General features: G+C 53.5%; 1 protein-coding gene and 1 long non-coding RNA gene across 3 annotated transcripts in view; one reads left to right on the top strand and one right to left on the bottom strand.

The window, feature by feature from the left end:
* The window catches only part of EFNB3 (ephrin B3), a 74,643-nt gene extending 63,080 nt beyond the window's left edge, over nt 1–11,563 (top strand). Inside the window, exons 3-5 of one of the 2 annotated variants that reach the window (XM_079952100.1) lie at nt 479–571; nt 3,702–3,806; nt 8,041–11,563. In XM_079952100.1, the coding sequence (XP_079808226.1) occupies nt 479–571; nt 3,702–3,806; nt 8,041–8,441 (599 nt within the window). In that variant the 3' untranslated portion in view covers nt 8,442–11,563. The remainder of the gene's footprint in view (nt 1–478; nt 572–3,701; nt 3,807–8,040) is intronic. The other variant, XM_079952101.1, reaches the window with a different exon arrangement.
* Nucleotides 1–17,084, bottom strand: part of LOC307202372 — a 359,370-nt gene that overhangs the window by 162,773 nt on the left and 179,513 nt on the right. The window lies entirely within an intron of this gene.

The raw sequence follows: 17,084 nt of genomic DNA, 5'->3' as shown, positions 1-17,084 counted from the left end.
AAGCCTCGGGCCTGTCCCTGCACCCCAGGCAGGAAAAGTCTCCCATCTTCCACTCCTCCAGTCTCTGTCCAAGGCCTCCTGAGCTTTCCCTCGCAGCCGGCCCATGAATTTATTATATAACACCCATGCCACCCATCAGTATTCTCTGGGCGCCTTGCGCGAGAAAAACAGAAGCAAGCATCGTCACGAGTTGGTAGCAAAACTCGGATAGGAATAAAATGGCAGAAAAACAACAACTGCAGCCTGGCAGCCGTCACCGCCGTTTCTAGCAATTAAAGACTTGGGGAAATGAATTTTTTAGAACGGTATATTCGCCTAGCTCTGAAAAGATAGCCAAGTTAGAGATGCCAGGAAGCCCCGCTGGGGAGATGTCTCCAAGGGCAGCCCCACATACTGTACATTACAGCAGTCTGGCTGTAACCCATAACCATGACTAATTTCTTTTTTTCTCTCTCTCTCTCTCTCTCCTGCCCCACAGCAACTTCAGATGGTACCAAGGAAGGGCTTGAGAACATGAAGGGCGGTGCCTGCCTCTCCAAAGGCATGAAAGTCGTCTTGAAAGTCGGGCAGCGTAAGTCGTTGGGGTGTGGGGAGAGAGAAGAATCCAGAAAGTGCATCTTTGTGGGAGAAGATCTGGGTGCTCGTTGGGTGTGGGGAGGTGACCCAGATGTCCCTGGGAGGGGAATGGGGGTCCGTTGCACGAGAGCAGAGCATTCTGGGAGCCAGAACAGGAAGAGAGCGGGTTAGAACGGGAATCCTGGGAATGAGGAGACCCCCGTCCCCCGGGAGAAGGGTGGGGGAGAGTGCCAGGGCCAGCCTTCGCCAACCTGGTGCCCTCCAGATGTTTTGGACCGCACGCTAGCTGGATGAATAATCATAGTTTAAAGGTCCTGGGCCCTAAGGAAGTCAGATTATCCTCCACCAGGGCCAGGGCCTTCTCAGTGATGGCTCCGACCTGGTGGAATGCTGTGTCCCATGAGACCAGGGCCCTGCAGGATTTAATCTCCTTCCGCCGGGCTATTCAGAGCTATTCCACCTGGCTTTCAACTTGAGCTTAGCCTGATCCTTTATTCCCCTTCCTTCCCTCCCCTTCCCCTTTTTATGAAGATTACCCGCTCTGGGATCCCACAGCTAATTCTCCCCTGGTCTCATCGCTGGCCCAAATAGGACTAATTCAGCCAGCTAGCCGTGGTGATCATCTAATGTTTATTGGATGGATTTCCCCTCTAAATCGATTTTTGAATTCTAAACTTATCATTATTCATGTTTTATACTGTTTTTTGTTGCATCGCTTAAGTGTTTTAAAATTGTTGTTAGCCGCCCCAAGCCCGGTTTTTGAACCGGGAAGGGCGGGGTATAAATAAAAAATTATTATTATTATTTATTATTAAAACATCTGAGCAGTGCCGGGTTGGCAAAGACTGACCTAGCGGCCGGCTTGTGCCCACCCCATTCAATGGCCACCGCTGCAACAGCCAGGACTCCTGGGCACTTGGACCCATTCCTCATTCCCTCTGCAAAAACCTCTGGATTTGAGAACATGGCATGAGTCCGGCCCACAGCCCCTGCTGGAACTCGGATGAGCTCGTGGCCGCCCAGTAAATGGGAATATGGGGGGCAGGAGTAGATTGGGGTGGGAGCAAGGGAGAGGAGGGGGAGTCGGTCCTACAATCCCTAGTCTCAGCCCCTTTTGCTTTCCCCTTCTTTCCTCCCAGCCCTGACTGTTTCTCACCCCCTGTCCTACCTGGGCAAATGTGCCCCTTGATGCCCGCTTGTCGCTCAGCCCGCCTCTCACGGATCCTGCCCCTCAGATTAAATCGCACAAACGAGCAGAATAAATGTGAGGAATCCAGGGCGGCAGCAGGAGGAGTTTGGAGCCCGGAGTCCTGACTTTGAACACCTCTTTGGCCACGAAGCTGCCTGCCTGTGGCCTGGGGCTAAGCTTTTCTGTCTCTCAGCCCCTAAGCACGCCTCACAGGGCCGTTGTGAGATCAAAAACAGAGAAGCGAAATGAATTTTGGGGCGAGGTTTTCTCAAGCAACCCCCCCAAAAAAAATCTGGGAGGGTTTCGTTTGCTCGTTAGCTTGATATTTTAAACCACATCTTCCATTGCTCTCTGGCAACTTAATAAAAAACTGAATTTTAAAATACCACAGTTCAGAAATTTGGTTTCGGGTTTATTAAAAAAAAAAAAATGCTGCCAGGCAGCTCATCAGCCCACTCCCAAAGGGGAAAGAAACAAGCTTAGATGAATAGGTTAAACTGCCCTCGTTTCTGAAGTTGTGGTGGGAAAGTGATTTAAATGTAGATTAAATTAAATCGGTGGGGATGCCCGAGACAGAACGTTGCCACATACCAAGACTGGGAAAGGGATGCAGGGGAAGGCAGAACTAAAAAAATTAGGGGTGCTGGAGATGGGATTGTAAAGAATCTTCACTTTTGGCGGGAGAGGGAAGATAAAGGTCAGGGTCCATCCTGTAGCCATGGAGGTTCCCGTAATGTCAGGTCACCTAACGCAGGTGTTTTTAAAAAGCCTTGTTATTGGCAAAAAATTGCAGGTGTGCTGGCTGTTTTTGGCAGCGGCTGGGCAGGTACTTCCACCTGGCTGCCTCCTTCGCCAGGTGTGAGCTCAGACTCCGCCCACAGGTGACCTCACCTGCTGCTGCGCATCAGTGTTGAGAGCACACTCTAGTGGTTCCTGTGTGGTACTGCAGGCTCCTTCCACCACACCCCATGCCCTTCTGCTTTGCAAGATTAAAACTCCGAAGAGAATGTGAAGCCCTTTCCACGCCTTACTTTTAACTGCAGCCAAAAAAAAAAAAAAAAAAAATTGAGCTGCAGAAGCATGCAGGCACCCGAAGCACACAGAACTCCCTATGCTCCTTTTCCGCCTGGTTGTGGAATTCTGTGTGGCTCGGAAACTGGCCTGCTTATTTATTTATTCATTTTATTTATTTGCTCAGTTTGCATACCGCCCTATACCCATCGATATCAGGGCATTCCACAAAATAAAACTGAAATATTAAAAACACAACATACATAATAAAAACAAAGACAACCCTAAAATCCACGCCCCCCCTTCTGTCCCAGAGTGGCGCCATAAAAGGAACCGAGCCTCAGTTGTGTTTCCTAATTGCCATGTCGGGGCGCACGAGGAGGGCAGGGAAGTGGCCGGCATCTGACAGAATTGTTTCACTGTTTTGGGAGTCCGTGGGGATCGTTTCATTGTTGTTGTTCATTTCATTCTCCTTGAGTTTGTGTGTTTTGTTCCGTTTTTACTATGCCGCACTGCTAAAGAGCACGTTGATTTTATTATTTTATTCTTGAGTTTGTGTGTTTTTGCTCTGTTTTTGACGCTTCGCCCCCGTAAATTGGGGGACTGGATGTGTCTCCCCCTGCCCCTAGTCGGGTCTCTGCCCCATCCTGCCCCAGCTCCCACCCCCACTTGCCATCTCTCTGCCCTTCAGAACGTAAAAAGAGCTTGCTGGATCAGACCAGGGGCCGTCCATCTGCTGGTATCCATTGCTGCCCCCCAAGTGCAGAGGACAGATCGTAGTCATTGTGGCTAGGAGCCATCGAGAGCCCTCTCTGCCCCAATGAATTTGTCTAGTCCTCATTCCAAGCTGGTGGCTGCCGCCGACTCTCCCTGCAGGAACCGGGTTCCGTAGTTTTAACTGTGCGCCCTTGCCCCCCCCCCCCAGATCCCAACACAGGCTCCAAAACCCCGAAGTCCGTTCCAGACACGCCTACCGAGAAGGAGAGAGGGACGTCTGGGGCAGCCGAGCCGAGCAAGGAAGTGAACCCAGGTATGCCCCAACCCTACATCTCCCTCCTCGCCCCCCAAGCGCAGTCACGAGAGGAAGGAGCCCCCCCTGCAGCAAAACCCTGGCTCACACACCCCACGCACCGCCCCATGTTTTCCCTCCACGTTTCCCACTCCCTAACCCCTCCCTCCCTCTTGCCCCAAGGCACCGTAGCCCCAGTGCCCTCCTTTTCCCAAGAGGCTCCCATGGACTTGAGGGTCCGGGGAGCGGGATTTGGGGTGGCATCCTGCATTCCACAAATGCTTTTTGGTGTGTAGGATCCTGAGGCCTGAGCAGAGAAGGGCCTTTGCCCCAGAGCCCATTGTTAAGCGAAGAGAAGCCTGCAGCCTCCTGGCGAATAGGTGTGGGACCCAGGAGTCCAAGTTCCCAGAATCCCCTGCTTTAAGGCATTAGGCACCCTCCCCCCCCCCCCACAAAAATCCAGCTCAAGATGGCAGTCGTTGTTGTCTGGGGTTGGGATGAGTTGTGGTCCAAAGCATGCGGGGGAAGCCATTATTATTATTATTATTATTATTATTATTATTATTATTATTCATGGACCGGCTTACACAAATTGAAACAAGGCAGATAAAATGCAAAAATAAAAATAAAAGATGACCCCCGATTCTGCTGCAATGGAATGAGATGGCTTCTCGTACCCCATTTCTGAGAGAACCCCGGAGTCCTGGCTCCTGCCCCTCCTCCTCTTCCAGCCTCTCCTCCGACAGCCCAGGAGTCCTGGCTCCCAGCTCTGCTCACGTCTTCGAAGGGAGGGGGAAAGGAGACCAGGACAGGGGCCCCCGTGGGTCAGCGTTTGGGCCGGTCCCTCCTTCACTGCTTCTCCCCAGGATCAGTCCACGTCCGGCCCTGACAGGCCCAGACCGGGGCGGGGGGGACTGAAGACGAGGCTTTGCGCGGGGGGGACGAACGGCGGGGGGACGACTAGCTCCTTGCAAAGTGTTTTGTTCTGTCTGTCTTCCGTGTCGGGGACAGAACTGGGAGCCGGGAGAGGGGGCCCCGGGGTTGAGGTTTATTGATAGTGATGGCTGAAATGAACCCTGCCGAGCCGGGCTGGGGGGAGGTATCGAGGAGGCAATTAGCTCCATTAACCAGAGTCGACAGACACTAACGAGGACCTTCCCTCTCCAGGCAGGGCCCGTTTTGCTATTTGAGAGTCTCTCCACCAACCAACAGGTTATTCCTCCGCTCTCCGTATACCGAATCGGACCATTATTATTATTGAAGAAGGTCCGTTTTGGAAGTTGCAGGCTGCTGCTTGAGCCAGGCTGCGTGGGGCAGCCACCCCCTGGTTGGGTCATGCCAGCTAGGCCTGCCCCCTTGGTGCCCACTGTGAGGGACCCACTGCGAGGGAGGCACACCTGCATGCAGGAAGACCTCGTTGAGAGCTAGAAACTTGCGCAGCCCAGAAGCCTTCCTGTATGCATGGTGCGGCTCTGCGCATGAAGGCTCTGGCTGTCTTGTGTGGCCGCCAGGGGGGCGCATGGCTCCTTGGCAAGCCCTCGCCCCCTGCTCACGCACCAGCCTTTTCCCACGCAAGTATAACCTCTGAATGGGGAAAGGTCTGCCTTTCCTTCTAGAGCTGTAGAACCAGAAGCATAGCTGTCAGCGTTTCCCTTTTTTTAAGTTAAATTACCTTATTCCCAATGGGATTCCTCGCAAGAAAAGGGAAATGTTGACAGCTATGACCAGAAGGGACCCAAAGAGTCATTCAGTCCAACCGCCTGCAATAATAATAACAATTTTTTTTATGTTAATGCTTGGAAACGTATGTTTCCGAGAACAATTCAAAGTGTTGGTGTGGACATGGAAAGCCCTAAACGGCCTCAAAGGCCCAGGATACCTGAAGGAGCATCTCCACCCCCGTCGTTCAGCCCGGACACAGAGGTCCAGCTCCGAGGGCCTTCTGGCGGTTCCCTCCCTGCGAGAAGTGAGGCTGCAGGGAACCAGGCAGAGGGCTTTCTTGGTGGCGGCACCCGCCCTGTGGAACACCCTCCCACCAGATGTCAAGGAAATAAACAACTACAGTGGTACCTCGGGTTACATACGCTTCAGGTTACATATGCTTCAGGTTACACACTCAGCTAACCCAGAAATAGTGCTTCAGGTTAAGAACTTTGCTTCAGGATGAGAACAGAAATCGTGCTCTGGTGGCACGGCGGCAGCAGGAGGCCCCATTAGCTAAAGAGGTGCTTCAGGTTAAGAACAGTTTCAGGTTAAGAACGGACCTCCGGAACGAATTAAGTACTTAACCTGAGGTACCACTGTATCTGACTTTTAGAAGACATCTGAATGCAGCCCTGTTTAGGGAAGTTTTGAGTGTTTTATTGTGTTTTTAATATTCTGTTGGAAGCCGCCCAGAGTGGCTGGGGAAACCCAGCCAGATGGGCAGGGTATAAATAAATTATTATTATTATTATTATTATTATTATTATTATTATTAAGCAGGAATCACATTCTGTGAGCGGCCAAGGTTTTCCAAAGGCTGCATGCGCACCCTGCATTTAAGTCACATGACCTCTACCCAAGAGTCCTGGGCTCTGCTGTTCCCCTCTAGCAGAACTACAATTCCCAGCGCCCGTAGCAAACTACAGTTCCCAGGATTCTTTGCGGGAAGCCATGTGTTGTGCACCCGTATGGGGTGTGCGCCGTCCAAGCTCCACCACACCTCCCCACGCGGAGATCTTTTCACTGGGGCCAGGGGGGTGAACTTGGGGGCCGCTATAGGGAGAAGCCAGCCTCTCGTTTGGAGGCTGCGTCTACCCCCCACGGCCTGGTTCACGCTGAAACGAAAGAAGCAGAGCTCCTCCTGCCTGTTTTGGCTGCCGGCAGGAAGTGGCTTAGGAAACATAACCCAAAAGAAACACTTTGGGCGAAACTGGCGAGGGGGGAAAGGCAAACACTGTAACTCAGATCTCCTTTTCACAGGGGAAGAAAACGCCAGTTCGGAGGAGGAAATCAAGGGCTTTTTCCTGGATTGAACATGTCAGGGTGGGGTGGGGGTGAGCGAGGTGCTTGCTTGGCTCTCCCGCAGCACTGGATCTTGCCCCTGCCCGAAATAGACGAAAAAGCTAGCTTGTCAGGAAAACGGGTCAGCCCAGACATCTCCTTGTCATGCTAGATTTCTGCAAGCAGGGAGATTATCCCCACGGAGGGGACCCATCACCCTCCACCGCTGATGTGATATAATCCAGCACAGCTGGGGAAACTTTTCTTTTCTTTTTTTAACAGCTTGAGAGGCAATTTCTTTCTGGGTAGCCACCCATTGGCCACTTCCAGTGGTGGGCGGGGCCAGGGACAAAAGTAGGCGGAGCAATGGATGCAGATGTTGTCTTTGCGCACTAGGCAAGCTTGCACAACTGCTCCAGCCCCATCTCTCCACTCAGATGAGCAAGGGGCATTTGGCAGAGACCCAAAGACTCCTCCTGCAGGGTTGTGACCTAGAAACAGCCTTTCGCCTTCTTCTTTCGAATGTTTTACCTGCCTTATAAAAAAATAAGTAAAACTCTCACAATTAAAATTAAATTTAATTAAACCTTCCTGCGCCGCAAGGGGTTGGACTAGATAACTCTCATGGTCCCTTCCAACTTCTGTGATTCTCATTATAAAGCCATTCGAACGGAACAGACCTGTACAAATTCAGCTCCAGGGTCCCGCGACAGGAAACAAAAGTAGATTTAGGGAAACGCGGTCTGTTTGCCCACCTTGGGTGCTGAGCCAAGGGAGCACTGCAACAAAGATGTAGAACAGAAGAGGGAGTGGTGCTGAATTTTAGCGCCTCTGAAATCTGAAAGCCCGAAGCCCACCAGTGTCAGTCAGAGGACAGACTCGAGAGTTGTGTCAACGCACCTCTGTCGGAAGGGAGGTCCACGGTTTGGGGGCCATCACAGAGGAGGCCCTCGACTGCAGGGGTGGGTGCTGGCCACCCTTAATGTCAGTGAGGCCTCAGTCCGTGGGGCAGGCGACACCACGGGCAAGCAGGGAGCCGTTTGCTTATACCAGGCATAGGCAAACTTGGCCCTCCAGCTGTTTTGGAACTACAACTCCCATCATCCCTAGCTAACAGGACCAGTGGTCAGGGATGATGGGAATTGTAGTCCCAAAACAGCTGGAGGGCCGAGTTTGTAGATGCCTGGTTTATACTGACGCTTGGTAAACAAGCATCTCCCTAAACACTCTTCTTCTTTTTTCCCTCCTCCCCCCACAAAAAATAATCCAGGACCCCCGACCGGAAACGCCACCGGGAAGGTGGGTGGCGAGAACGGCCCCCTGCCCCAGTCCAGCGTCCCGATCATCGCGGGGGCCGCCGGAGGGGCCGCCTTCGTCCTGCTGGTGGCGGCCGCCGTGACGGGCGCCCTCTGCTACCGCCGGCGCCGGGCCAAGCACAGCGAGTCCCACCACCCGCCGCTCTCGCTCAGCACCCTGACCAGCCCCAAGCGGGGGGGCGGCGGGGGCAACAACAACGGCTCGGAGCCCAGCGACATCATCATCCCGCTCCGGACTTCAGACAGCGCCTTCTGCCCCCACTACGAGAAGGTCAGCGGGGACTACGGCCACCCGGTCTACATCGTTCAGGAGATGCCCCCCCAGAGCCCTGCCAACATCTACTACAAAGTATGAGGGGGGGTGGGCAGCACGGCTCCCTCCTGGCGGAGGCTGCGCCCCCCGGCCATCACCACCACACCCCCCAACGGCGGGGAGGAACCTCGGCACGGACCGGGGGGACGTTGCCGCCCCTCTCGCCCGGCCTGGATACTGGGGTCCGTGCACAGCTGCGGGGACCCCCCTCTACGGCATTCAAGGGGGGTTCCCAGGATTTGGACTTGGCTAGAGGGAAGGACCCTCCATCTTGCTGTCTCCTCCTCCTACTCCTCTCTCTCCGTGGATTTGGGCCTGGCTCAGATGGACAGGCCGAGAGAATCGACCCCCTTTCCGCCAGGCGCCAGAGAGTTTAACAGAGACAAGACCCCCTCTCGCCCCACTTCCGGGTGCGAGGGGGGAAGGACTGGGCTCCCACGTCGGCTGATTTCTTTCCATATAGGGTCACACACACACACACAAACACAAACACACACATCCCTCCATTTCTCCCCCGGCTCCAGGACTCATTCTGAGAGTGCTGTGTGCCCCACAGTCCAATTTCAATGAATCTCTCACCCCTGTTTGATAAATAAAGGTGACTTAGACCCCATAAGCACTTCCGTTTGCCCCGGGGAAACCCGATTTTTAGCGCTGAATCGGAACAAACGGCAACCGGGTTTTCCGCAGGTGGCTGTTTGTTCCGATTTAGCAATAAAGCACGGTTTTTTTCCGGAGGAACACAGTGAGGGAAAAGGCTTTCTAGGCAAAGGACGAGCGGAATTGTGGACGAGCCCTTACTTATTAACATCCACCCATCGGCCAAAATGAATTAAAGTGGGGCGGTGTTTCTCTTTTTTAAAAAAAAAAAAATCACGCACAAATTTCCTTCCACAATTTCAAATTCTTTTTGACAACATACTCAAGGGTCATGCAGTTGTGGTCAGTTGGTTTTGGGGGAAGCAGCAACAGGTTACTGCTAATCCCCCCCCCGCCCCCCCAAAGGAAAACACTCTGCCAAGACTTAATAGTTACCTTTCCATTCCCACCCCGATACATCCCTCAAAACTGACATTTCAAGTATTAAATCTGAGAATCTTGAAGGTTTGCAGGGTTTCTTCTGCCAAGTTATCTTTTGGCTCTGCGGAACCTGCCCTGTTCCTCTCGGTTTCTGTGAGGAGATAATTTGGCGGCAAACTCCATTACCCAACCCTCTCCCCGCCCAAGAAAAGCACAAGGCCAGGGCAGGTGGAGCCATTTTGCCTGTCCCATTTTGCTTCCCCCCATTTTAGGTTCTGCTAGGGAAAGAGTTGAGGCCCCCTTTCCCAGCCCGCATATGTTTTAGACTACAATTTCAGCCCATAAATAATAATAATAATTTATTATTTATACCCCGCCCATCTAGCTGGGCTTCCCCAGCCACTCTGGGCGGCTTCCAACAAAATATTAAAATACAGTAATGCATCAAACGTTAAAAGCTTCCCTAAACAGGGCTGCCTTCAGATGTCTTCTAAAAGTCTGGTAGTTGTTGTTCTCTTTGACATCTGGTGGGAGGGCGTTCCACAGGGAAGGAGCCACCACCGAGAAGGCCCTCTGCCTGGTTCCCTGTAACCTCACTTCTCGCAGGGAGGGAACCACCAGAAGGCCCTCGGAGCTCGACCTCCGTATCCGGGCAGAACGATGGGGGTGGAGACGCTTCTTCAGGTATACTGGGCCGAGGCCATTTAGGGCTTTCAAGGTGAGCACCAACACTTTGAATTGTGCTCGGAAACATCCTGGGAGCCTATGTAGGTCTTTCAAGACCAGTGTTATGGGGTCTCGGCAGCTGTTCCCAGTCCCCAGTCTAGCTGCCGCATTCTGGATTAATTGCAGTTTCCGGGTCACCTTCAAAGGTAGCCCCACGTAGAGCGCATGGCAGTAGTCCAAGCGGGAGATAACCAGAGCATGCACCACTCTTGCAAGACAGTCTGTGGTCAGGGAGGGTCTCATCCTGCATACCAGATGGAGCTGGTAGACAGCTGCCCTGGACACAGAACTGACCTGTGCCTCCATGGAGATCTGTGAGTCCAGAATGACTCCCAGGCTGCACACCTGGTCCTTCAGGGGCACAGTTGCCCCATTCAGGACCAGGGAGTCCTCCACACCCGCCCGCTAGGAGCCAACAATAATAGCCTTACACCTCCATGAATTTGCCTAAAGCTCTTTTAAAGCCATCAGAGGTTGGTTGCTGTCACATACTCCTGTGGCAGGGAGTTCCACAGTTCGACCATGCCTGAAGAAGGGACTTGTATCTGTCCTGAATCTTCCAACGTTCTGCTTTGTGGGTTGTCCACGAATTCGATGGTCAGGCCAGCACTGGGAGTTGTAGTTCGAAACATCTGGATTGCGCCAGGCTAGGGGAAGCTGGCTTAAGGAGACACCATCATGCCATTGCTCACACCTGAGGAAACCTTCCTTCCCTTTCTGACACACACCCCTCACATACATCTCCCCCCCCACACACCCCAAAAAAACCCATGTTCATCCCCTTGGCCATTAACCCCATACACTTCTGCAAATCACAAAGAAATGAAGGAGGCCATTTCTCTGCTGGAGTTTGGGGGTCAGAGAGACGCTGGCGGAATCCACGGATCGGACTGGGGATTACTCGGAAAGAGGACCGGTTGCTTAGCCGTCCGGCGGCCGTTTTGTTAAGCTTTTTCGTTGTTTAGTTGTTAGAAGAAGAAAAGTCACACAAAATGGCCACCCTTCCCCATCTGAGATGACGACTGGGCAGGGCGGCGGTGGGGGGGGGAAGGTTGTGGGGCTGTTCCCTGAGGGTCTTCGCGTTGCCCCCATTTGGGGAGGAGACTGAAAGACTGGTTCCCCCCCCCCATGGCCAACATCTGGCTGGCCTTCAGAAGCCGCGTATTTTGTGTGTGTGGAGATTTTTTCACGGCGCTCCGAGAGAGGAGGGACTTTTGTGTGTGTTGGACTTGGGGATTGTGGTCGGGGCCCTTCCTGCCTTTGGCAGGGGAACGGAACGAAACAAAAAAAAGAGAAAAATGTGGTCTTTTTTCAGCTTTAACAGAGGTGGTTGTTTTTTTTATCTGAGAGTTTCTTAGCTTTGTCGGTGGAATTTTACTGTTGGACATTGTTGATTATAGAAGTTCTTGTGCAGCTGGGCTTTTGGACTCTTCTGTGCTTATTTCCGTCCGAAACACCCAGAGAAACCCACCCCAAAAAAGCCAGACGATTGCTGGAGGTTGCATGTCGACAGCCATAACATTGGGGCGTTAAAAGGGGGGGGGGCGCGACATATTTCTGGAGGTGTCAGCGGTTGGGGGGATGAAATGGATTGTGACTAATGTGCCACACGAGGGGCACAAAAAAACCCACACGGTTGCCCACCCTGCTATCGGCAATCCTGCATCTTGCAGCCACCCGAAATATGGTCATCGGCACTTCCTGGTTTCACGTGTTTTCCGCAGGGGGTTCATACGTGCCCCGAATCCACCCAGTTGGAGGAAAAAGCCCCCCACAACCCAAAATGTGGAGAAAACAGGGTGGGTTTTCAGTTATCTGACGTCACTCTGTACGCGCTCAGAGGCCAAGGGCCAGAAAGCAGCCTTCCTAGCAGGCTCGGGGCTACGAAAAGGTAAAGGGACCCCTGACCATTAGGTCCAGTCGTGACCGACTATGGGGTTGCGGCGCTCATCTTGCTTTACTGGCCGAGGGAGCCGGCGTACAGCTTCCGGGTCATGTGGCCAGCATGACTAAGCCGCTTCTGGCGAACCAGAGCAGCGCACGGAAACGCCGTTTACCTTCCCACCGGAGCGGTACCTATTTATCTACTTGTTCTTTTGACGTGCTTTGGAACTGCTAGGTTGGCAGGAGCAGGGACCGAGCAACGGGAGCTCACCCCATCATGGGGATTTGAACCGTCGACCTTCTGATCAGCAAGTCCGAGGCTCTGTGGTTTAACCCACAGCACCACCCGCGTCCCATCGCTCGGGGCTAGTGGGGGAATAAATTCTCAAGGCAGAAGACTTCCAATGAAGTAAACTGGGGGAAGGAGTTGTCCTCGTATCCTGTTAACCCCCCGCCGTACCCCCAAACCGGCTCATCCTATAAATGGGAGCCGGCCGTTCTTTGAGCTTGGGGTGCAGGCAGGATCAGAGGCTCTGTCCTTTAACCGTCTCCTCCTGCTGTCCCAGAAGGGGGCCAGAGCCTGCCAGTGCTGTGCCCCCCACACCTGACCTTGCGTAACCCCCTCCCCAACAACATCCCCATTTCGGGCAGTTGCATCAGCAAAGCTTGCTTTTTTCCCTGATGTAGTCTGACAGCGTGCAGCACCCCCAGGGCTGTGTCTGTCCCATGTACCAGAGATCTAATTGAGGACTCTTCCCACAACACACATACACATACAGTCCTTAAGTAAACAGCACCCAAAGGGAGCTCAAAACAGAGCGAGAGTTTCCGTGAGGGTCGGGCAGGAGATTTGCCACATAAGCAGGCAGATCTCCAAAGTGGGGCGCACTCTCCCTCCCTCCCTCTCTCACTCATCTTCGCTCAGATCACAGCGGGCCGCCGCGTTCTGCACCAGTGACAGGTCCCCCCCCCTCCACAATCTGCCTCCCTCCCTCTCTCTCTTGCGCCCGCCCCCCTCCCCAAAACGAAACCTCAGACCTATGCGTCCTGGCCTGCCTCCTGTCACGTCCAGACACCTTGTCAGTTTGTTCAGAGAAGACAACGGCTGGCGTAGGTTGTTTTGGGACTGGCAGTGAGAATCGGGGGCAGAGCAAACTGGAGCGACGCCAGCCCTGATGTGCCCCGACACGGATGGATGGACGGGGGGTGGGGGGTAGGGGAGAGCGGCCTGGAAGCGTGGGGGCAGCAGCGGGCACTGGTGGCGTTCTGAGAAGCTGAGCCCAATCGCTGGGTGCGTCCCGGCGCATTGCAGAGAGCCACGGAACCTATTTGAAAGCGCATCTTTTGCTTTGGGAAAGGAAGCCTTTTCAGGGTGCGGGGAAAGGCACTTCTGCCAGCAGCCACAAGGGCGGCGCTCTGAGGAAACTGCCCTGCTGCATCTTCTGGCACGCTCCAACTATAGTTCATTATTAGCCCTCCCACAGGCTGTATTGGAGGCTAAGAAATTCTCGGTCAAGTTTCTGGAAGGTGGCAGACTCTTTCCTTGGAGATTTTAAAGCAGAGGTTGCGTGGCCATGCGTCAGGGATCTTGCCTTGCAAAGGGTTGGACTTAGGGCTCCCTCCCAACTCTGCCACGATTCATGTTCACACCATACATTCAAAGCACCCTGAATGCACATTGCTTGCCCCCAAAGGATCCTGGGAGCCGTAGTTTGCCATGGGCTGCTTGGAATGGGTGAACTACGGTTCCCAGCATCCTTCAGGAGAAGCCCAGCACTTTAAGTATGAATCAAATGTGCTTTCAAAACAGGGTGTGGACTCCAGCTTTGGCCTTCTTTCACACACACTTAATTTTTTAATCAAGCCGCGGATCGCACCGCATTTAAAAATAAAGGTGCGTCGAGTCGACGCTCGACGTTATCACTTCAAAGCCTGCAAACGAAGCTGAAGATTTGTTCCGAGCTGCGGGCTGCCGGTGCTAAATTGGGGTTTGGGAATTAAGAAGAAGAATAGCCTTGGAAGTTTGACTTCGCAGTGGGCCTTTGGCGGGGTCAAAGCTGTGGCCTTTCCAAAATGCGGGTTTGCAAAACCGTGGGCCTCGCTGCCAGATGCCGAGGTCTTCGTTGCCGGCAGGAAAACTGCTCCGGGGTCAGGTGAAAAGGGCTGGGGGTGGCGAGATGGAGGGGGCTTCCATGGCTCCCCCTCTTCCAGCTCCCAGCCCGCCGTGGGAAGGCCTCTTGTGCCCAAATCCTGTGCCGGGCGCCAAGGAGGAGTGGGGGCGGGGCCCACACTGTTCGGTGGGGCAGGAGAGGAGGGGGAGAAGCCCATTAGCTCAGCGAGCTGAGCCGCTTGGCTGGGAGCCAGGGGTCGCCTGGGGTCACTCCCCAATTAGGTCACATTTTTCCTCCTGTCTCCACTCCTGGAACGAGCCGCCGCTAACGAGGCCGGCTGCGTTTGCGGGGTTCCCGTCTTGGGGTGGATGGTGGGTGGGATCGACTGGATTAAACGTGCTCTTGGGGAGTTGGGAGAGACCTGTGGGGGAACGACGCTCTCCATCCTAGCCCGGCAGAATGGACAGCGTGGCCTAATAGGTTGCCGGCAAAGGGGGGGGGGACACACAGATGGGCTTCCCCCTTGCTTCTCTCTGAGTTTACCTTGCTGAGGCCCAGAGGAAGGGCAAGGCAGAGCCGGCGACAAAAGGGAATTAATCAAAGAGGCCCCCTTCGCCAGAATCCCTCCAGTTTGGGGAGGCCTGAGAGTTGCACCGGACCCCTGGAAGGAGGGATATCAAAGGAGGGAAAGCGGCCTCGCTTGGATCTCTGTGTTTTCCTTTTCTATAAAAGAAAAAAAAGCATCCCTTGGTTACGCTTTGGGTTTCGAAGCAAAAATGGTAGAAAGCAGTCTGCGACAGCTGGGTGCTGGAGTTGAGCAACATCTGGCGAACCCAAGGATGGGAGCGATGAAGATTTTTGGGTGCCCCAGGTTGTGCCGGAGGTCAGGGCCTGATCGGAGCGCAGGTCTGGGCACAGCCACCAGCTTTGGGGTTCAGCCCTGCACCGCGCAGTACCCCCGAGCATATGCAAAGCGCCCTTACCTTGCCGCCGAGTAGCAGAAGCCCACGCCGCGCTTCTCAAATTAAGGTCAGAGAATTGCGCTCCCGGGCGGCTGTCAGTCCTCAGCCACTGAGCGTGAGTGACAAGTCAGACAGCTACCCAGAACCTGTGCCGTCGTGTGCGCTTACAAAAAACCACACGAAGCTTCTTGGCGGAACTTGGCACACAAGGTAGAAGATGGGGTACCACTCCGTCGCTGCTGCCCTCCATGACAAATGCCCCCGCAGGATGGATGGGCAGATTACCGTATTTTTTGCACCATAAGTCTCACTTTTTTCCTCCTAAAAAGTAAGCGGAAATGTCTGTGCGTGTTATGGAGGGAATGCCTACGGGTGGCATGCCTACGGATTTTCCTCCTCTAAAAACTACGTGCCTGTTATGGTCAGGTGCGTGTTATAGAGTGAAAAATACGGTAATTTACAGGCTTGTTAGAGCATTTTTACCCAGAAAGCCTCATTTTACCCAGAAACCCACATTGCTTGTGGGCTTGCAATCTCGGGAGACATAGCACAAGAGGAAAAAAGGAGGGGAGGGAAGAGGAAGCCCTAAATTTGTCAGAAGCAAACAACAATGCAGGTGTTGGTTTGTGGCCAGAGCGATCCCTGCTGCGACGCTGCCCCTCTAAATCTCTTCCCCTGAACCCCGGCCCTATTAGTGGAAACGGGAAACCATAAGGCCTGAATTGGGGAGGACCCTGGGTTCAATCCTGAGCTCCGTGCACAACTTTCGACCTGAGCTCCATGGACATCGCTGACCAGCTTCTTGCCGCATGGCTCTCTCCCATACCTTTAGGGGAGAAAATGAATTTGGCAGGTGCAGCTTGTCAGCGTTGCAGGGTGAGAGAAGCTGTATCTGCCAGAATTCTCTCCTCTGCACCTGGACCTCCTAGGCGGTTGGCTGGAGAGAGAAGAGGGGAGGGGGAGAAGAGGGGCTAGGGAAATGGAGGAAGGGGGCCAGGACGCCTGGGTCCTCTGGGTGGTGGCCTTACGGCCTAATGCCTGAAGCTGGGTAACAGCTCCAACTCCCAGACGGGGAACACCAGGCAGCCAGGACTCCTGAGTTCTTTCCTGGATATCGACAAGGTTGAATGTGTGCAGAGGAAGGCGGCCAAGATGATAGAAGGGTCTGGGAAGCAAGCCTTACAAGGAACAGTGAGTTGAGGGAGTTGGATATGTTTAGGCCTGGAGAAGAGGAGAGGGAGAGGTTTCATGATGGCTATCTGCAAATACTTCCACATGGAAGATGGAGTGAGCTCTGAAGAAGAGGACCTGAACCAGTGGACTTCAGAGACAAGAAGGCCAATCCAACTAAATACAGTGGTACCTCAGGTTACATATGCTCCAGGTTACATACGCTTCAGGTTACAGACTCCGCTAACCCAGAAATAGTGCTTCAGGTTAAGAACTTTGCTTCAGGATGAGAACAGAAATCGTGCTCTGGCGGTGCGGCACCAGAGGGAGGCCCCATGAGCTAAAGTGGTGCTTCAAGTTAAGAACAGTTTCAGGTTAAGAGCAGACCTCCGGAACAATTAAGTACTTAACCCGAGGTACCACTGTATTAGGAAGAATTTTCTGAGAGTAGAAGCCACTCAACAGTGGAACGGGTTCCCTCCGAAGGTGGATTCTCCTACAGTGGCAGTTTTAAAACGGAGATCTGATGGCCATCTGCCAATGGTTCTTCAGCTGTGATTCCTGCTGAATCAGCTGAATTTGGCTGTGATTGCAAGGGGGTTGGAGTAGATGCTCTCGGGGGTCCCTTCCAATGCTATGATTCTGCAAGCTTCGGGGTTGTAGACGTCTGGGGGAGCCTGAGAGTAATGGATAGGAAAGCAAGCACAGTCCAAGTGTTGTCCTTTCCCAACTTGGAGCCCTTTTGGCCTAAACCGATGGTCCATCTTGGGGGAAAGGCTGGCCTGTCGCACTCCAGCAAAGAGCCCAAACAC

This window comes from Podarcis cretensis (assembly GCF_951804945.1).
Source record: "Podarcis cretensis genome assembly, chromosome: 13".
Taxonomy (NCBI): domain Eukaryota; kingdom Metazoa; phylum Chordata; class Lepidosauria; order Squamata; family Lacertidae; genus Podarcis; species Podarcis cretensis.
Note: the sequence above shows the minus strand (reverse complement) of the source record. Positions and strands in the feature narration are given on the sequence as shown.